This window comes from Canis lupus, chromosome 4 (genome assembly GCF_048164855.1).
Source record: "Canis lupus baileyi chromosome 4, mCanLup2.hap1, whole genome shotgun sequence".
NCBI lineage: Eukaryota > Metazoa > Chordata > Mammalia > Carnivora > Canidae > Canis > Canis lupus.
The window spans coordinates 36,760,419-36,782,027 of NC_132841.1; the positions used below are offsets into that span (position 1 = coordinate 36,760,419).

At 43.9% G+C, this 21,609-nt stretch overlaps 2 protein-coding genes across 19 annotated transcripts in view; one reads left to right on the top strand and one right to left on the bottom strand.

The window, feature by feature from the left end:
* Nucleotides 1-3: 3 nt before the first annotated feature.
* Nucleotides 4-4,778, top strand: RAB24 (RAB24, member RAS oncogene family). Of its 7 annotated transcripts, none has more exons than XR_012029712.1 (9): nucleotides 28-515; nucleotides 599-667; nucleotides 862-940; nucleotides 1,047-1,114; nucleotides 1,190-1,313; nucleotides 1,509-1,559; nucleotides 1,705-1,767; nucleotides 4,262-4,449; nucleotides 4,600-4,778. XR_012029712.1 is itself a non-coding variant. In XM_072824021.1 (8 exons), the coding sequence occupies exons 1-8, from the start codon at nucleotides 399-401 to the stop codon at nucleotides 4,650-4,652; spliced, it is 600 nt and encodes a 199-aa protein (XP_072680122.1). In that variant the 5' UTR covers nucleotides 4-398; the 3' UTR covers nucleotides 4,653-4,778. The 7 variants fall into 7 exon arrangements, 5 of the variants coding, with proteins under 5 accessions (XP_072680122.1, XP_072680121.1, XP_072680120.1 ...); XR_012029713.1 differs by having other exon boundaries at nucleotides 32-515; nucleotides 1,190-1,289; XM_072824021.1 differs by lacking the exon at nucleotides 4,262-4,449 and having other exon boundaries at nucleotides 4-515; nucleotides 1,190-1,289.
* The window catches only part of NSD1 (nuclear receptor binding SET domain protein 1), a 154,152-nt gene continuing 135,726 nt past the window's right edge, over nucleotides 3,184-21,609 (bottom strand). For all 12 annotated transcript variants that reach the window (XM_072823999.1, XM_072823993.1, XM_072824002.1 and 9 more), the window contains 6 exons: nucleotides 18,748-19,017; nucleotides 17,081-17,197; nucleotides 15,724-15,865; nucleotides 13,127-13,233; nucleotides 11,168-11,372; nucleotides 3,184-9,597 (listed from right to left, as the gene is read on the bottom strand). In XM_072823999.1, the coding sequence (XP_072680100.1) occupies nucleotides 7,967-9,597; nucleotides 11,168-11,372; nucleotides 13,127-13,233; nucleotides 15,724-15,865; nucleotides 17,081-17,197; nucleotides 18,748-19,017 (2,472 nt within the window). In that variant the 3' untranslated portion in view covers nucleotides 3,184-7,966. The remainder of the gene's footprint in view (nucleotides 9,598-11,167; nucleotides 11,373-13,126; nucleotides 13,234-15,723; nucleotides 15,866-17,080; nucleotides 17,198-18,747; nucleotides 19,018-21,609) is intronic.

Here is a 21,609-nt window from a genome sequence, read left to right on the forward strand (position 1 = left end):
TTACACTCGCCCCCCCTCGCCCGCGGGAGTCTCGGCGCTGCAGGACCGACCCGGGTTGAAGGGGCCCCTAGGTTCTGTGGGGAGGAGTCCGTGCCGGATCGACGCCTGAGCCCGAAGGCCGAGCTGGGCGGCGGCATGCGGCGCCGTTGAGGGCGCTGCCGCGCGCGCTCCCAGGCCGCCCTGAGTCCTGGGCTCTTTGAAGGAGGGTCAGCGCCGGGGGCCGAGGAGTGGGGCACACGGGGGAGCTGCCGGAGCTCCCGCCGACGCCGTGTCTCCAGGCGTAGCTTGGCGCCTGGGGTCAGGGGCCGAGGCTTGGGCGCTGCCTGCCCGAGCGGAGATCCGGGTTTGCCTCCCGCCCCCGCTCAGGACCCTGAGGCGGGTGAGGCAGCCCAGAGAGCATGAGCGGGCAGCGCGTGGACGTCAAGGTGGTGATGCTGGGCAAGGAGTACGTGGGCAAGACAAGCTTGGTGGAACGATACGTGCACGACCGCTTCCTGGTGGGGCCCTATCAGAACGTGAGTGCGCCGCGCGGGGCCCGGCACGAGTGGGAGGGAGCTGGCCGGCACCCGCGGCCCTGATCGCTTGCCACTGATTGCAGACCATCGGGGCTGCCTTCGTGGCCAAGGTGATGTCCGTTGGAGACCGGACGGTGACTTTAGGTATTTGGGTAAGTCCCCTGGGCAAGCAATCCTAAGACCCATTCCTGAGGAGGCTTATTTTCTCCTGCCTGTTACTGGCTGACTAGAGGCCATTTTTCTATTCCAGACCCCAGTTTAAAATAGGGGTCTGGAGAACGTAGTACTAGTTTGCAGTCTTGGGGAGTAGGTCAGGAACTCAGGCTGAGCCGCCCCTGCCCTTCAGGACACAGCAGGCTCTGAGCGCTACGAGGCCATGAGCCGGATCTACTACCGGGGAGCGAAGGCTGCCATCGTCTGCTATGGTAAGAGAGGTTCTGGCCTGTTCCTCAAACAAGAGGGGGTGGATGTCAGGCTGGTCTTAGAGAACAGCACCTGATTCTTGGTTGTTCTCTGCGTGTCTGTATTAAGACCTGACGGACAGTAGCAGTTTTGAGCGGGCAAAGTTCTGGGTGAAGGAACTGCGCAACCTAGAGGAGGTAAGTGCCAGACCTCACCAGAAAACCTGGGGCTGGGGTCTATGGGAGGGACCCTGACCTTGTCTTTTGCTCTAGGGTTGTCAGATCTACCTGTGTGGCACCAAGAGTGACCTGCTGGAGGAGGACAGGCGGCGTCGACGTGTGGACTTCCACGATGTCCAGGACTACGCAGACAGTAGCTGTTCTCAGCTCCCCAGGGGTGGGGGAGGGAGGTGGCTGCTTGGGTAGAGCACAGAAAATATGAACTGCCTTAGCTGCCATGGCTAGGCTAGATCCCTTGGGAAGAGCTTCTGGCCTCCCTGAATGTGTGGGGTACATTAATTTCCCTGAACTGCTAGCCTTCCCTTTTGCTTCTGATTCTCAGGTAGGAGGCTTTAGTCACTTCTCTTTACAGATATCAAAGCTCAGCTCTTTGAAACATCCAGCAAGACAGGCCAGAGTGTGGGTGAGTGCTGTCAGGGGGCCTCACAGCAGGAATAGGCAGGGCATCAGAGGAGGCAGAGAAGAGCCTGGAGGGCTGAGTTACTGGGTTGGGTGATTCCAGGGTCACTGACTTTGAGTTCTCACTGACTTGTCCTTTTTCCTGCCAGACGAGCTCTTCCAGAAAGTGGCAGAGGATTACGTCAGTGTGGCTGCCTTCCAGGTGATGACAGGTGTGTGCTTCCCCAGACACTGGAGACTTCCTGTAGCCCCACAGCATCTGGCCCCCTTCACGAGTTACCTGATCCCCAAACAGAATGGTGCTGAGCTGCCACCTCTCTTTGACAGAGGACAAGGGCGTGGACCTGGGCCAGAAGGCAAACCCCTACTTCTACAGCTGTTGTCATCACTGAGACACCACCACTCACCTGGTCTAGGGGAATTAAAGGAATTCCCCCAGAAGGGCTAGATCTAGCTCCCATCTGGGCTTGAGTGGTCATACGTCTGAGCTACCCCCAGTCCCCGTGGCAGCAGAGGTGGCACCTGCCTGTGCTGGCCCATGGAATGGAGGCAGCATTGGGCTGACTGATGGGTGTGAGGAGGGTAAAGGCTTACTTGGACCCCAGGCTCTTGCCCTGGAAGCACTTGTGTCTGCAGATTATTTAAGTGGCTTTTTATTTGTAAATAAAATCGATGCACTGTGAATCACACTCAGCCCCTCTCCCTGCTGTGTGGATTAGGTGTCAAGACACCTAGTTCTTTCTGGGGACACCTGGCTGGCCTGACTTCCTACATTAAGGCTCCTCCCAGCTCTTATCCTTTTGGAAACCAAGTACTTCACTCCAGTGTTGCATCTGAGATAATGTAGAAACAGAAGGGCCTTTTTCTATTCTTTAGGGGGGGGACAAAGATAGGTGAGAAGCTGGGTTTGGGGAAATGCAAAGCTCACGCAAGACAGGCACTTAAGTGGTGCCCAGAGATCAAAGGATCAAGCACTCCTAACTCAGACTAGCAGGTTCTACCACTACTTCTGTCATGCCTAAATCCTGGAGTCATGTCTGTGGCTCAATCCTAAGCTTCCCAGGGACATATAATGTGGTTTAATGAAGAAAAATTGTTACGTTCTGCAACACAGAAAGGTCTTACGGATCCAGATTGGGATCCCAATTCAGCTGTCAATAGAAAAGGGACTGTAACTTGGGCTTGAATTTCTCATCTGTAAAATGAGGTGACCACTACCCAGTTCAGGGCAGCAAAGATCCTGAGCAAATAGTAATGCTAGGATTGAATGCTTACCTTCCCACACTACTCCCCAGACTCACACTCAGAAAATGCTCTGGTTCCGCTTCCTTTTTTAAAACCAATTCCTTAAAATACCCTTCCTTCGTGGGTAATGGAAGCTTCCTATATAGAGGCTGAAACTGACACCAGCCACTCCCAAAAGAAATGAAAGACATTTTGGTAGCTGGTGGCTGCTGGGAGGAAACCCACACCACTCCTGGAGATGCTTAGAGGAGGGGTTCACCTCCCCATGTCCCCAACCTGGGAACTAATCTTGGGCTGGTTTCTGCTCTTACCCCAAACCCGTCCTCCCTCCTGTTAAGCTACATCTCCCCACGGACAACAAACAAAACACAGGGCAAGGGCCATAAGAGTAAAGTTAAACTTTACTTTACAGTAATTTTTTTTCTATATACAAAGAATTACAGTACATGTTTATGGGGACTCCTACAGGGTTCCCCTCATTTTCACTAAGAGTTTCACTTACAGCTGACAATCTATGGGGAGGGAGGGGGCAAAAGACCAGTGATGGACCTCAGCTGACAACCCCCCCCCCGCCCCTTTCTAAAAAATATATAGATCTCTATTGTCAGCTTGTTTCTTCGCCAAGACTTAGAAAGCTGCTCTTCCCATGAGCTCCCGTGTGCTGCACTCACCCATCTTCAATACACTCTACATGCACACACAGCAGCACCCACCTTGGACCTGGAGACCGCCTGTTTTCTGCCCTACCCTGGAAGTCTAAAGCACCACAACCATTCACTTTTGCTCCTACTCCCTGGGCTCATCTCCTGTCCACAAAGCTTTGCTGGACTTCCAGGATATTAGAACTGAAGCCCCTCAATAGCCTGATGTTTTGAAAGTCATGGGAAAGCAGCTCTAGAGAAGGGACCATGTAAGAGTTTAACATGATTTTGCTTATGCTAGGAGGAAACATTTCTCAGGCTGTGGATTTCTAATTAAAATAAACTCTTTCCACTTCCTTAAGAAATATTACCCTTAATTTTCATAAGCAATAGAGGTGCTCCCATGAGAGTGGAAGAGGTAGAGAGGGGCAGAAGGTAACAGGAGAACCCCACAGCTGGAGCTCTCTACCAACCTGTTCTAGGCAGTGTGGACGGAGGCTACACCAGGTGACAAGGTGACACCAGCCCTGAGAAACTCAATGGCCACCCTCGTCTGGATACAGCATCTCTTCTGCCTAGGATTACACTGAACCACTCCAGGGTCGGGTGCAGGCTTCACTGAGGCTCTGCCTTTTTCTCTAATAGAGCCTCAAAGAAACCATTCTACATAAATTTCTTCCTCCAAAGCAGGAACCTGGGTTTCTCAATTCACCAGTCCCTCTCAACCCTTGGCAGTGCTTATTTATACCAGAAAATTAGCACCATCATTACATTTTTTTGTGTTCAAAGCAATTATCTATTATTTCAATCTGTCCTACAGCAACCTCTGGCCCTGCTGCAATGGCCCTAGGAAGCTCAGCTGAGAGCTAATTGGTCATAACCAATGACAGTCTCGTGCAGCAGCTACCTAGCTCTAAGTGATCTGGAATGTCTAGCACATGAAGCAGCCCAAGCATTATTTAGCAGGAAAAGGGACTTGTGGAAGCTCCTTTCCTGCAATGACCTCAGGTGAGGACACTGGGCCACTCCGACCTCCTGGTTGACAAACCCCAAAAGGATGACAATATCCTCCAAAAAAGCCTTAGGAGAAAACCCACTTTATAGGAGCGGAGGGCAAAATCCAACCACGTTTAGTGCTTTCCTGATTCCTTTCCACAGGGGAAGCTGCCAGGACCATACTTCCTTCCTGCCATTCTGTTCTCATGATGTGACCTGGGAGTCCAGTTCCAGTAAGGAGATGCTGCTGAACCTGGGAAAGGATCACTGATGCGCTTTGTGCCCTGACTGTAGTGTGGGGTAGAGAATGTGATAAAACAATTATTTCCATCGATGCTAAAGATGCAGATTTGGTAGTTATTCATTAGAGGATCAACACAGTGACTTAAATCACCTCAAACTCAGTAACTTATGGGGGAAGCAGACATTTAAAAACCTGGGATACTTCTGTAGCTTTGACAGCTATTTTGCTATTAGAATGGGTTTCTCCAAAGGAGAAGCAAACGAGGCTTTGAATTCAAATTTCCATAAAGTCCTTTTGACTTAACAGGGCTAGGAGACATATTGGTTCTTTAGCAACCTATGGAAGCCATGGCTTCCCTCTTGGAAACATTTCCTGGGGACTGGCTCAGAGGCATTCTCTTGAGATCCTGATTTCCAGGCACTTGGCCAAATACCAAAATACCACCCTACACAAAGATCAGGATTCTAAGAGAAAAGCTTTCCTTTTAACTGCCAATTCACACCCTCTGGAGAAAAGGTCTCAGTACAGGGCTCCAGGAGAGTCCCCAAGGGCTGGCAAGGTTACTCCCTCCCCACTGACCCTCATGCAAGTGTCTCAATTTCCCAACAGTCCTTCTGGCTCTGCTTCTAATTGTATGGTGACTGCTTTCTTGATGTTAACAATCTGGTATCAGGTATGAGGTGGGCCTGATAGCTGAATTTCTAGTTTCCATTCTACCTGAGAGCCTTTCAGTAACCCTCACAAAAGCCTGGTTGTCTATCCATTTAGATAAAGAACTGCCACCCCCCCACCCTCACCCCCAAACCAAGCACACCTCAAAAGTTGTTTTCCCAGGCAGTTCTGGAAGGAAGTTTCCAGCAAATGGTGGAGAATGGAAAGAACCAAAACAAAATCACAGTGGCCAATTATGGCCCACCTTTCCCTCACTCCTTGTCCTGTGAGACATATCTAGAGAGCGGATGTCAAGTCAATTACCTACCAAAGCCTATTTCAGGATCAAACTTCTCCACTTAATTTTTTTTACATAGCCTGCACACACCCCACCCACCCCCAAATTCACAGTTTATTTCATGAAACAAAGAGCTACGGTAATTTAACACACAACATAGTGAAAGGAGATTCTGACAGTGCAGTGCGAATATCTTTTTCTGATCACAACTACAGATGACAGGAGAGAAAAGGGCACAGGACTGGCACCAAGCAAACCCTACTCATACAGCCTAAGAGATTAGGGAAAGGGACCTACTAGCTGCAGTTATATACTTATTATTCTCACACATGATAAATACTTAATATAACGAACTTTAATGTTCTGGGTGGATTTCTTTAAAAATATCTTTTCCATGGTTTAAAATTTTAAAAAGAAAATAAGATGCTTTGTTTTCTCTTCCTTTTGAACAAAGAAGTTTTCTTCTCTCATGATGTGGGAAGAGAGGATGAAAAGGGGAGAACTAGGCAGGTGGAATTTACAGAGGAGATTCCGAGGTCTAAGTGGGATGCAGATAGGCCCCTAGACTCGGGACAGCCCTGCCCAGCCTCGCACCTCTGCCTGAGTTCAGGTGTCTCAACCCGAGACAGACTTTGGGAAATAAAAGCAAATTCTTTTAATCTTTATATAAAGCGCAAATGCTTCTATAACTATTGTTCCCTCCTTAGAAGTGATGTGGGTAACCTCAATGAGAACTTAGGAGGAGGAAATTGGGACAAAATACAGAATCCTGTTGAGGGTGTAAAAGCCATAACTGAAACAGAATGGCCAGGAGACATCTGGGCCAGGAGATGGTCTGTTGGCTAAAGCTGCTGGCTAAGTTGGCAAAGCAGAGAGGTAAACATGTTTGGTCTAGGGACAAAAGGAGGGGTGAGTGAATGGGAAGGAACTGGCCAAACAGCACTTCCTGTTGGCAGTTGGTGAGCTGGGTGAATGGTAGGGCAGGGTAGCACCAACAGATTTCCCAGCCCTTGGGCCCCAGCTCAGGGCAGCAGTAACAGATAATCAGCAGTTATGAGGAATCATCTCTCAGACTGGACATTGCTCTGAACACCCCATCTTGCCAGTCATAGGGGAAGGGTTCTGGCTTGCCTTTGAACAAGGTCAGTAGGCAGGTGCTCTCAATATAGAACACAGCGATTCTCAGGGATAGGGTGGTAGACTCCACCAGTGAAGGAGAGGACTCCCTCCATTCAGGTAAGAGAGTGAAGGATCAGAAGAGAGGGAATCTTCTATCAGGATCTGGCACTCTCCCTGAGCTGGTGGTAGATGTAGCCCAGAGCTTGCCAGAGGTTCCCTATGTCCACTGCCCAACTCTGAAATCTGAAAGCACCTGAGTATTTAGGGGGCGGGCATGGGGGTGGGCTGATGTAAAAGGAGGAAAACAGGTAGAAAAGAAAGGTAAGCTTGCCAATTGCCTTCTTATACTTGAGGAAAGCTATGTCCTTGTAGAGCCCAGCCCCCCACAACCAGCTGCTCTGTCAAGGACAGAGTTTCAGACTGCACAACCCAGACAGCAGTAGTAGTGGCTGCCCAGCCAATGGCTCCACGTGGCCTCAATGCAACCCCCTCCCACCTATAGTGACCTCCACATGAGCGTGCATGCATGCACACGCACACACAAGCACACCCAACCAGGGGACACTTACTCAACACAACTACTTCTGGGGCCATAAAGGACATTACAAAATGAGTCTGGAGCCCCAGGGCCCCTCAGAACTTCCTGTTATTTCCTGGTCAAAGGTTCGTGAAAACAACCTGGGAACCCAGGCAGGCATGTTAGACTCACAGGGATCAGGTCTTCTTTATCTCTGTATCTCCTGTCAGTGACTAGCACCTGGTCTAGCACATGTGAGTGCTCAAGAAATCACCACTGATATGAACAGATATCAGTTCCTCCCAAGTGTTCATCAGGTGCCCTCAGAGGGGTTCAGTAGGGCTAGAGAAATAGCTTTGAGAGCCCCTCTACCTTCCAACCTGACCAGTGGAATTGAATCCCATGCTTGACTCCAGAGTGGACTTTTTATTTCAAGTTACCATGTGTAAAGATTGGAGGAAAAAGACCGAAGTCTGTCTGTCTCCTTGGCTAGGGCCCACTTGGATTTCCATACATGGTTTACACAACCACATGCCCCCACTGGCTAATGTCACAAGAGTTCTGAGTGTTGGGATATAAGGAAAGAATAACAGTGGAAAAGTGTTGAGGGTCTGTTTTTTAAGAGGGGAAAAGAGAGATGATTTTCCCTTTCCCAAGAACCCTGGGGGCAGCTGGTCTGGTCATGTGACATTTACTCATATTACTTCTGTTCTGACTCTGCACACTTGTGACTGGAAGGAGCCTGGTTAAGAGCTGGAAGTGTATTTTGCTCTGGTTTAGGGTCTTGCCCTCTTCCAAGAGACCAGCAAGTCTGTGCCAATGTCTGTGTGTTCCCAGAGGACCAGCAAGACGGCGATATTGTCTGTCCAGCCACCATGGGCCAGAGCCCTGGCCCTGGTGAGGACTTTCCCAGGGCCCAGGGACTCTGCTCTGCAGTTGCCAACTTCTTCTCTTCAGTACAGAGGGTGGATGGGGCCTTCCCAAGAGGCCTGAAGGACTGCCCACTCTTGGCAGCAAGTCCAGGTAGTTGCTGGCCTCCGGTCATCTGCTTCACCTGCTTCACCAGGCCTGGTGCTTGGCTGGGAGGCCCTGGTATCTGCTCCACCCCTGCAGGTGCTCTTCCTGAGGCCTGAGTTGTTGGCTCATATAAAAAAGCCTTGGCAGAAGGCTGAGAGAGAAGTCTGGCCTGGGTGAGTGATTTAACCGCTTGCCAGGGGTGCTCCGAAGGGACGGCTGTTTTCCCTGGTGGCTGAAGGACAGGGTCTGACATACTGCCTCTCTCTACAGCTCGTGGCATCTGCCCCAGACCTTTACTGGCAGTCCATGAGCTTGACTCCAACACTGGCATCTTCTCATCAACCTGTGGTGTGACCTCATGAGGTGAAGCAGCCCGCTCTTTCTGGTGAGGAGTTAGGTCTATGAGATCCATCACCAAAGCAGCTCTATTTTTTGACTGAGTATTCTGGTCCACGGGCCTCAGTGCTTTTTCTTTAGCTACCAGGGTCTGGACCACAGCTGAAAGTACTTTGTCAGGAGGTGGGAGTCTCTGGGACAAAGAAGCATGGGATTTGTCTGGGGGCCTGTCTGAAGTCTGGGGTTTGGGACTGCTGGTGACAAGCAGTCTGTCTGGCGGTGGAAGTCTCAGGCCAGGAGGGCCTGGGGTTTTCTCCAGTGACTGGGGCCTTGGGCTGGCAGCACCTATGGATTTATCCAGCCTTGGGTCAGCTGTCCCCAGAGGTCTTTCCAGTGATTGAGACCTGACTGAGGGTGAGGAGCTTATACCGGTCACTGGAGAGGGTTTGTCAGATAGTAGGGGTCTTGGTCCTGCCACTGCAGGTGGCCTGTCCAATGGCTTCTGGCTGGATACCAAGGATTGGGGTTTGGTCCCCGACCCAGCAAGGTCCCTGACCCTATCTACAGGCTGGGGCCTGGAGTCAGTTCTATCAGGAGGTCTTTCAGGCAGCAGTGGCCTCTGACAAGTTCCTGCCAGAGCTTTTTTGGACAGTGACAGTGTCTGGTTGGTGTCAGCAGGCAGCTTATCCAACATCTTGGGCCCCTGAGCAGCCACTCCTGATGAATGCTCTGCCAGGTGAGTGCCTGGGCCTGGAGGCAGCGGTACTGGGGGAGGCACATACTCACGGATCTCCCCAGGTTCCAAAGGGTTGGGCCCACAGGGGTCATGCTCAGTACAAGACAAACGCCCATCCAGTTTGGAGATGAAGAGCATCCCTTCCCGATGCTGTTTACAAAAGGAGCTGGGACACATCTCACAGAAGGAGGCTGCTTCCTTCCCACAGATGTCACACTGATGCCAAGGACACTCCCATTTCCCTAAAAACAAAGATGTGAAACAAACACTTAGGAAAACAAGCAAGGTGCATGAAATGGACCGTGGCTCTGAGTGTGCGTCAAAGGAGTGATTTCAAATTGCTACCTTCTGTAGAAAGCTCATGCCACTCACTTAACACCTCCCCGGCCCCAGAATCTGATTCTCCTGTATAACACATAAAAATAAAAGCAAAGTACCAAGTACCAACTGATTATCAACTAAACATATAGGCAGTGGTAATTTCTTATTTCTATGACTATTTCTAGGGGGGGTAAAAACCCAAAGCTCCTCTTAGATAGGATGTGAAGACATTACTTCCACAGTTTTGCAAACTCCATTTGTCTTTATAAAGCCTTTAAATATTCAACTCTAAAGGGATAATCTCAGCTATTAAAACTTCTACTTATTTGGTTATATTTAGGAACAGGGAGGAGATACACAAATATGAAAAACTGGGCAGATTTTCTTTTGCTCGGTTTCAAGTCTTGAAACTAGCACAAATTTTACCTATATTGTCCACACAGAACAAGTGGAAAAGATCCTGACCTACCATCTGTTTGCCCTATTTCATGATACCTGAGAGTCTCTGATGTCCATGGTGTTTTAGTCCAAGTTCAGTTTCCAAATAAACCCTGACTCCTGGCTTCTATGCAAGACAAGTTCTATTGCAGCCTGTACCAGCTATAATCCTGAACTATTGATCCTGAAACAATTCTCCATCTCCACTTCCTGACATGACTTGTCAAGTGGCCTTGCCCTCACACTACCTCTGTTTCTATTATTGCATTACCCCTGGCAACTATACATCAAAGGAAAGCTAGTTCAGGACAAACTCCTCTCACTCCCACCCCAAAGTTCTCTCTGCAATTCCTGGGAGCAGGCCACTTGTGATGTATAATCTCCTCAGATGGAGTGGCCCCCTATTGCTTTCTTGCTTCTGTCAATAAAAACAGACCACATATCCAACTTCCTTAAAATCCTTCTAACTCCAAACGACCACTCAAAAGCTAGCGGCTATGCCAGCCACAAATTCCTTAACACCTTCTATCTGCCTAAGCAGCTTTCTCATATATCCGCTGATGGAGCTGCCTCTCTGTCAGAAGGGAGTGGGTGAAGGGGGCTAAAAGGATGTCTAGTCCACACTTCACTGACTGAATTAACCCCAAACTCCATGCTATATCAACCTCTCTTTCTTTTGAAAGGAAACAGATTTAGTGGCCTTGATGTCAGAAAACCTGGCTTTCAATTCAACTCCTCCATCTACATGCTCTATTGTGACAAGTCATCTCACCAAACTGGACTCTCAGTTTTCCTCATCTGCATCATGGGAAGGTGAAAAGGTCTCATCTTTATGGGTTGCTGGGAGGATAAAATAACATAACATAAATATAAACAAACTGCTTGACATATAATAAGTTTGTGTTCCCTTCTCTAACCTAGGATTCCAAGCCTTTATTTCCAGAATGAGAATATGAACCATACCTCCTTCAATGCTATAAAATGGGAAGACCATGGGGCTCTGACAATTCTGGCAGAGAACAAGCAGCACGCTAAATGGATTTTGTCACCAACCTGCTGGTCGCTTGGTTAGATTTAGACAGTCAGCGTGGTAAACTTTTGGGCAGCCTGGCTTCTTACAGGAGACGAGCTGGCCAGCATCCCCACAGCTGAAACACTCATCCTCTCTCTCCTTTGTGATTTCACCCTGGGTCCTGCGCTTCCCCTGTTGCTTCTTCTTGAATTTCTTTGACTTTTCTTCTGTGGCAATCGGCTGATTCTAGAGGTCAGATATTGAGCAGTCAGCATTCTGTCGATACATGAGTTGTGTGATCTTGACCAGGTTAACTATCCTCTCTGAGCCTCATCTCTCCTCTGGGAAGAGACAGTCCTCACAGACTGTTCTAAAGATAAGAGAAAATGCAGGAAAGGCACCTGGCACATCATAGGTACCCAATAAATTAATACTAACTTTTCTATCAACTACTCTTACCACCTGAATGAAATAGAAATGAACTTCTTTTTGTTAACACATAAGGCTAGTGTTAAACGTTCTCCTTTCATTAAGTTTTACTTTTATGTTTGTCTATGTGTGTCATATCTGTGTATACACACACATTTCTTTATTCAACAAACCTTCACTGAGCACTTATTAAGAGTCAAATGTTAGTAAGGCACAAAAAACTCATGGTCCTTGCCCACAATAAGCTATGTGCCCTTCATCTATATCAAATTAGGTTCATATCCACTAGTCCCCAAGACAGATCCTGGTGTAGCCAGCAGGTCTCCTCTGTGTTCCCTGAAGCCCACACTTGGTTACCAAATCCCGTGGGTTTCATCACATTATTTATCTTGGACTGGAGACATCCACAATCAGTCTGATTTATTACTATCCCACAGTGATCTCCCATTTCTAAACTTCTGCCCTTAAATTTCTCTGCTTCATGTGTGAAATGTTACATAGATGTTAAGGATGCAGAAAGACATTCCTAGTGACTGTAATACCATTAACCTTTGTTAAACTCAGTTATTAATTTGATTTATAGAGAAAAAATAAACTGGACACCTTAAGGAACAAGACCATTTAACTGACTAAAGAAAAAAAACTCCATAAAATATAAACATAACTTTCCTTATTTGATAAAAGAATAATTGGTGGGTGTTTATCATCATGTGTTTTTGCTCAAAATTATTGCTCCCCCTTTAGTTATTGGTTTCTGGGCTAATTTGCATTTTTCAGTTGTTAATGTTGACTTCCATAATTAAAAGAGCATAATGGGAAATATCCAATTGGAGTCGCTGTGTAGCCTACTTTTCATGAAAATTAAACTTCACTTTTCAGTGTTCTGTAAGTTAATTGAAAAATAAGAATGTATGTTCATCTAGTACAGTCCAACCAGTGTATTCAAAAATTGAACAGTCACTAAAGATAATAGTCAAAAAGACCATGTGACAGCAAGGAAAAAATTATAATATTTAAGAAATGCAGGATATAGAATTATAAGTATTTCTTTACAGAATTGTAAGCCAGCTAAAATGCACATAAAAACCCAGGGAGTAAGACACAACAATGGTTATCCTTTGTTAAGATGGTAAGATTAAGGGTCCTATGTTTATCCACAGTGTTATACTACATTTAGAATCTTAAATTCAATATTGGACTCTTTGAGAGCTTAAAAAAGAGAAACAGATGGGACATAAGATACCAAGAATCTAAGTAGCTTATTAGGAAATGTGAGTATGATCAGCTGAGACCAATAAAGACATGGGAAGTAATCTACTTTATGGATTCCTATTTTACAGCTTTTTTAGCTAGAAAGGTGTTACCAATTAGAAGTCAGACTGCTCAAAAATACCCAAAGATCAGCTTTTGAATAACCAAACTGATCATCAACATGCTTAGTTAAGTGCCAGTTGTCCTACTGACAACTATCCAATGTCATTATTCCAAAAAGACATCTTAGAGTCAGCTGTTCCACTGGTTAGGGTGGGAGGACTACACCATTATTCGCAATGGAAACGTTTGGAAGGTACCTTTGGCCTTACACCCAAAAACCCGCTGCAGTTTGGGGCTCCACACTTGCAAACAGTCTTTCCATTCCCAAGACATTCTAGGTTGTAGTTGAAGGTAAGTTCAGTGCCTGCATAAAAGACCATGAAAATATTACTATCTATGGCTTTAATTACATTATTTCTGTATTAATCACAAAGGTTATGGACTTGCAGAACAGATTTTTCAGAGGCTAGAAAGGGGTTTATTAACTCTAATCCAGCTATATTAATGAAATATTAATAAAATCTAATCTTGTAATGTTATTAATCAGCAAGTACAACTTAATAGCAGAAAAACTTACACAGCTTAACAAGTGATATTTAAAATAACCTTTACTGTAGAGATTCTGATTATCCCAAGTTGTTTTCTAACCTTTCAGAATCAAAATATATTAATTCATTACCAAAAGCAAACAAACAAACAAACAAAAACACTGATGTGCTAGGCATTGGGAATAAAAGTATGAAGAAAAGCTGTTGGTCTGTGCCAAACCTAGCACAACTTAGGGAGAGACATCTCAATACAGAATAATACTAGAGAACTCTACACCACAGATCAGACACAGGCCCCAGCTTTATATCCCTACTACCACAATCTAGCTGGGTGATTTGAGCCCTGAGAGTACATTTATTAAATGGAGAGACAATCTCAAGCTTATTTAGAGTACTGACATAATGCACATAGCACTAACTTGTAAACTTTTAAAAAAGATGTACAGATTTAAGGGACAAATTGTCCCTTTCTGTCAAAAGTCAATCTTATCAAAACTGAGAGCAAATAAAACACACAAATATTCAAATTCAAACCATGTTAGGGAAGGCCTAACAAATATAAGAATTTTTAATATATGTATACAAAGAGATTAACTCTGCACTGGGGTAACGGTTCACTGTTAATTTTTTAATATTTTATTTATTCATGAGAAACACAGAGAGAGAGGGAGAGAGGAATAGACACAGGCAGAGGAAGAAGCAGGCTCCAGGCAGGGAGCCCGATGTGGGACTCGATCCCAGGTCTCCGGGATCATGCCCTGGGCTGAAGGCAGTGCCAAACCGCTGGGCCACCAGGGCTGCCCCTCACCGTTAATTTTTAAAGTGATAATCATTTGGTCAAAATGATTAAATCTTAGATTTCCCATTGCACACTGACCTATCTTTCATCAATGAGACTGATATATATATAGTTTTTCATCTAATATTGGATTAATATAGATTATTTGTTTATTGAGCTAAGCAAATTATAAAGCAGCTGCTTTATTTTTAGGGGTCCAAACGGTACAAAACCTGCAATCACTCACGGCGTGTTAAGAGGTTCATACTGCAAGGAGCTTGCAGGAACTGAGACTGACCAAGGTAACAGCAGGGTTATGTCTTCCCTTTCACATCCACTGTGGAATACTGTACTGAATGATAGATAATCTACTCACACTATTCTTTTCTTATTAAACAATCTTATGGGTTTATAACTGAATTTCCATTAATTTAATGTGCTTATAATACAACTCAACCATATACACAAACATAAGATAGGAGGATATTTGATACAACCTTGCTGCTTACTCACCATCCACTATGTAAACATAACTGCACAAAGGATAAACCGGAAGGTACAGGTGTACATAAAGGCAAGATTCATACCATTCTAGAAAAGAGTCCATTATTCAACAATCCTTGAGGTCTGCACTTATGGGATATGGCAAAGGGTAATGGAAAAGATAAGGAGTATGACACATGTGGTAGAAAGCAGAGCAGGTATATGAAAAGTCAGCAAAGTTGAATGAGTAAGTAGAGCAAGCTGAAAAGTTCTGATTCCATCTGCCAAGGCTGCAGCTTCACATGAACTCCACATAGCACTGAGCACATTCTGTCTCATTCCTCTCATCCCACCCATGTAGACTGGAAGTTAAGTGAGGATAAGAACAAGGTCTGTGAATTCCCACACCATGTTAATTGAGCTAAGTGAATATGGGAGGAGAGAGAAGAAAAATTTGTGGCTAGAAATGGTAGAGGAATCCATCCACATGGACAAAGACTAAAGTTCCAAGTACAAATGTACTGAAAGCAGTCAAGAGAGATATAAGGACTGAAGTCACAGGATATTCCCCAGGGTGGTTAGAGGTGCCAGACCCAAGAATCCAAGTAAAACAGGTATAATACCATATACTTCACAGCATTTTTGTGAAGACTAAATATGGTAATGTTTGGAATAGTGTCTGACCATGGTGCCAAGGGCTGAGGGGAGAGAAAATGGGGGATTGGTGTTTAACGGATAGAGTTTCCCTTGGGGAAGATGAAAAGGTTATAGAGATGGATAGAGGCGACAGCTGCACAAAAATGTGAATGATCTATTGCCATAAAACCGTACAATTAAAAAAACTGGTTAAATGACATACTTAATGTATCTTTTGCCATACCACCAATCACCACAAAAATATTCTATGCCAAGTGCCACCTGGAAAGTCTTTTCTGTATCCCTAAGAGTTTGCAGACCTCATTTTGGGTTATAAGACATATGGGATTTTTAGATGATAAAACCTGAAATTCCCTTCTTAGCTCCAGGATCCTTAATTGACACTTACCTGCTTTAATGTCACTCAGGGCAAAAAGGCCAACACGGGTATCTCCATTCACAGACCATTTCTGTGTTTCACAGTTGGGCTGGCAGCAATGATTCATAAACCGAGCATAGTTTCCTTTGGGACCAGCATCAATGATCCGGTCCTTAAATTCCAAGAGATGATGGTCATTAGATACTTCCCGTGTATTCTAACAAGTTGGAGTTCCTATTTCTAAAGTTTAACTCTCCCAGGAGTTCTCACAGTGTAGTCACTAATCCAGCAATAGCACCACATCTATTACTTATTGGAAATACAAATTCTTGGGCTGCACTTCAAACATAATAAAGCAGAAACTCTTGAGGCCAGCAATCTGTGTTACAGCAAGCCCACTAGAGGATTCTGATATATGCTCAAGTTTGAGGACCACTGCTATACAGGCAGCAGCTTGCCCCATCCTCTCAGTTAGGTGGTCCTGAACCTAGGCAACACATTAGAAATCACCTAAGGGTTGTTTTGTTTCTTTTCTTAAGATTTTATTTATTTATTCATGAGAGACACACAGAGAGAGAAGCAGAGATATAGGCAGAGGGAGAACTTGATCCCAGGACCCCGAGATCACAACTGAGCCAAAGGCAAATGCTCAACAAATGAGCCACCCAGGCGCTCACCTAAGGAGTTTTTAATATTGATGTTGAGACCCCATCCCGAACGAAGATCTGAATATCTGGAGGTGATGATCTCACAAACCAAAGAGTTCAAATTGATAAATGTTCACAAAGTTTCACATCAGAAGAGAATTCTGTTATAATAGCCAATGGAAGGGGTCACAGGGAGCTAGCAGACCCTAATATTCAGGTATAAGGAAGAATCTCAGATACATAGAAAATAAATATATTAGGATGTTGGAATTAGGAATGAGTCTCAAATATAATTCTAGGCACTAATGAAATGAAACTCATCAGCAAATTCCTATAACTGGAAATGATGACTTAGTCTCAGAAGCTAAGTTCTACAATTTATATGACCTTCTCAATGCACTAAATAGTAAACAAATCAGTTTCTCAATCTAAAATAAAAGGGTGAAAGAATCATTATTTACTTGGCTGGCTCCAGGTTTTAATCCTATAGGAAAAATACTAAAAGACAGAATACCCAACTAATATTGGACAGTTCAAAAAGAAAGCAAAGAGTACCTTTGTTGCCTTTGGCAATGGATGTATAGCCAGAAATGAGCAAATTTAGCTATGCTAGAACTCTGACCAAGCTAACTAACCCTATGAATGAATGTAAGGGAATACTGTTTTGGGCAGTGAATTATATGCCTACACACACTAATGGCTCAATTTCACAATCTTATAACAATGGAAATAATACTTACTTTGTCTAGGGTAAGCATATAGAAATTAGTGATATCATGTTCCTGGGCATAACGGATTCGAGCTCTGCACTCTTCTTCATCTATTAGCTCACCCACATACTCATTCACAAATTCACCCTAGAATAAGAAATAGTTCTTAATGGCAAAAAGCACAACTGTGTTCCCAAACTGTTTTTTTTTTTTTTAATTCATGAAAATAACAGAATCTCCAAAGTAGTTCACATACATGTACCTAGTCAATTTAACAAAGGTTCATTCAAGAAACACAAATATGCTTCAACTATTTGACAATGAAAAACACCTCCCACTCATATCACTGTCACCATGAGAAAGACCAGGATACTCTGGACACTCAAGATCAACCAACATGAAGTAAGTAAGCTAGGGCTCCATTATAATGGTGATACAGATGGTTGATCTCTTTAAATGCCCAAAAACATGAAAGTCAGTTTCCATAAACTATGTTTTTTTCCGTGGACCATGCCCTGGCCTGCTGCCCTTCCACATTTTACAATACTGTCCCCTCCTGACTTGCTGCACTACAATCATACTGGCTTTCATCGATGCTGTCCACTTTGCCTACAATGCTTTAGGAGTCAACTAGACTAAGCCAATCACTACTTACCTTTAAATTCTCAACCTAAAATATTCTTAAAGTTAATTTCAGGCCACTTACCTGGTTTATCACATGCCTCCAGAACCCTTTGTGCTTCTATATTGGGGAACTACTTGATCTATGTCTCTCCCCGCTAGAATGTGAACTTTATGAAAGGATGGGCTATGTCTCTCACTGTGTTTACAGCACAATGCCTGGCACACAGGAGATATATAATAGCTACTTAGCAAATAACAGACCAACCGATATATACTTCCTTTACTAGAAACCAATTTCAGTAGAATTCTTCAGAAAGCATAACTAGAATAAGGCTTATTTTATTAAGATGTCAAATAAGATTTATTCTACACAAAGACTATATACTTGCAGTTCCTTCTAAGTTTGAAATTGAAGATGTTACTGCACTTTTATTAGAGAAGGCCTAATCCTTCTTTATTTTCCATGAACCAAAACACATTTTCCCGTAGTAAATTTTTTTTTTTAATTTTTATTTATTTATGATAGTCACATAGAGAGAGAGAGAGAGAGGCAGAGACACAGGCAGAGGGAGAAGCAGGCTCCATGCACCAGGAGCCTGACGTGGGATTCGATCCCGGGTCTCCAGGATCGCGCCCTGGGCCAAAGGCAGGCGCCAAACCGCTGCGCCACCCAGGGATCCCGATTTTCCCGTAGTAAAAACAGATTTTATTTTTTAGGTGATTAACATCTCTGTCATCACATATTCATTATCCCCTTTATCTTAACTACAAATTCCAGGATTGTCACAAAAGAGTAAATAAATAAGGCCACAGTATCTCTATGAATTCCCTTCATTTTTTTATCCTCATATACAGTGAACATGATCAATACTAAGGACTTTAGAGGTAAAGGAGACTATTCTCAAGCCTCTAAACTCTAGGATACAGCAAGACCCAACAGTAAGGTTAATTCTTATACTATGTTATCTTCCCTCTAATGATCATTTTCTCATATTAATCAAGAATAATTAATTACTCATATTAAACAAATGCAAAAAAGAAAAAAATCAGAAATTATGAAAAAATTTCTTCACCTTTTTAATATCTGTTTTAGTCCGAAGACCCCAACCCCTCTGTAACGTGCGGAAAATTTCAACCTCTGGATACTGGCGCTTAGTGAAACACTGGTTTTGGCAGCGTCCTCCAGCAGGACATACTGTGGGGTGGCACTCATATAGTAGCATGCGATTGATGCACTCAGAGTCTATCCCACAAGGATTATCATCAGTAGCTTTACAGTTGCAACGGGGAATTTCAGACAAGTCTGCAGTGAAGATCTGTACCCTGCCAATAGGACGGTTCACCTGGAGAAGAAACACATACTAGAGTATATCAGGCAAGGCAATACAAGACAATTCAGGATCTAGAAGAGATAAGACTTTTTTGAAGTTGTAGCCACATTTGACAAGATTTTGAACTTAGCAGCAATATTCACAACAGCTAAAATGTGGTAAAAATAATGAAATATTCAGCTCAAAAGAAAAGCAAATTCTTTTTTTTTTTTTTTTTAAAGATTTTATTTATTTATTCATGAGCGACTCACAGAGAGAGAGAGAGGCAGAGACACAAGCAGAGGGAGAAGCAGGGTCCATGCAGGGAGCCTGATGTGGGACATGATCCAAGGTCTCCAGGATCACATCCTGGGTCAAAGGCAGGTGCTCAACTGCTGAGCCACCTAGGCGTCCCAGAAAGGCAAATTCTGACACATGTTACAACATGGATGAAGCTGGAGGACATTATGTTACATGTAACAAGCCAGTAACAAAAATACAAATACTACATGATTTCACTTATATAAGGTAGTGAAGATCATAGAGGAATAAGTAGAATGGTGGTTGCCAAGGAATGAGAGAAGGGGAGAATGGGAAGTTAATATTTAAAGGGTACAGAGTTTCAGTTTTACCAGATGAAAAAATTCTACAAATGGATGGTGGTAACAGCTGCAAACATAAATGCATTTAATATCACTGAACTGTATCTTTGAAAGTGATTAAGCTAATAAATTTTACATTATCTATTTTTATTTATTTATTTTACATTATCTATATTTTACCACACAATAAAAAAAATTAGAGGAAATAAAGATCAGGGCAGTCTGACATAAAGCCTTACTTTAATATACAAGTTATGGCTACCACAAAAATTTTTTTAAATCACTTTATGAAAAAACTTAATTTCAAGGCTGATAGGCCAAGCGAAGTATAAACTGAGTTTCTGCTATTACCACATGGTGGCACCACTTATGCCACTACGTTAAAAAAAAAAAAAAAGGTTTTTAAAAGTATTTTATTTATTTATTCATGAGAGACACACAGAGAGAGGCAGAGACATAGAGGGAGAAGCAGGCTCCCTGTGGGGCGCCCAATGTGGGACTCAATCCCAGGACCCCAGGATCATGCCCTGAGCTTAAGGCAGATGCTCAACCACTGAGCCACCCAGGTGTCCCTTAAAAAATAAAATTTTTTTAAAAAGATTTTACTTATTTAATAAATTTCATGAGAGACACAGAAAGAGGCAGAGACACAGGCAGAGGGAGAAGCAGGTTCCATGCAGGGAGCCAGACGTGGGACTCGATCCTGGGTATCCAGGATCATGCCCTGGGCTGAAGGTGACGCTAAACCACTGAGCTCCCGGGCTGCCCTAAAAAAAAGAATTCTTAAGCGGTAAATGGTAGGCATGAAAATGTCTTTGGGAAACTGGGGTTTGTGTATGTGAAGAAATATTTTTAATATTTATTATCATAGTTTGAAATCTTTTTAAAAAAATTTTTTTTAAGATTTTATTTATTCATGAGAGACACAGAAAGAGAGAGAGAGGGGCAGAGACATAAGCAGAGGGAGAAGCAGGCTCCATGCAGGGAGCCTGACGTGGGACTCGATCCCGGGTCTCTAGGATCACACCCTGGGCTGCAGGCGGCGCTAAACCGCTGCACCACTGGGGCTGCCCAGTTTGAAATCTTTTTAATAGACTATAGCAATGTCACTCATGCATTTAGTTAGTAGTGGTGCTAGTACTGAAAACTATAGTGAAAATCTGGTGTGATAAAAAGAGAGGTCAAAAAGCTGCTCTAACACCGAAGCCCTGAGCACTTTTCAAATGCTAGCAACAATGTAGAGGGAAAAAATAGACATTCCATAACACAGATGGATTTGTGCACTATAAGAATGAGTCTCCCCTACCTGGAATTATTTCATTGGGAATAGTCAAACTGTTGAGTCTTCAAAAACCCATCTCATACATAAAAATTGGCTTTTCAGGAGTTCTGTGATTTTGATAAGTCGCTTCACTTGCAAGATTATTGTGAGGATAAGAAATATATGAAAAGAGTCTATCTAGTACAGAGTCTACTAGTCTCTTAAATACAGCATATTTTTAAATTAAGTTTTCATTCTTTTAATGTTCATTTAATTATGTCACATCAAATATTCTAGATATCACATCCTTTCCATCTAAAATCACTATGAGTGCCTGGGTAGCTCAGTCAGTTAAGCATCTGACTCTTGATCTCAGGGTTGTGAGTCATGTCCAGCATTGGGCTATAAAAATAATAATAATAAATAAGAAAATAAAATTATATCACTATTAACAAAAGTAATTTCCATCCTCTAAATTCCCAAAAGGTTTCATTTCCAACATTTTAGTTTTTGCATCTTAACAATATATATTAAGATTTTATTTATTTATTTGAGAAAGAGAGAGTGCACAAGTAGGGTGAGCAGCAGGCAGAGACGCAGAGGGAGATGCAGGCTCCCCACTGAGCAAGGAGCCTGATGTGGGGCCTAATCCCAGGACCCCAGAATCATGACCCGAGGCAAAGGCAGATAGATGCCCAACTGACTGAGCCACCCAGGTGTTCCTCTTCTTTAACAGTATTATAAAATTTCCAATCTGTTTAG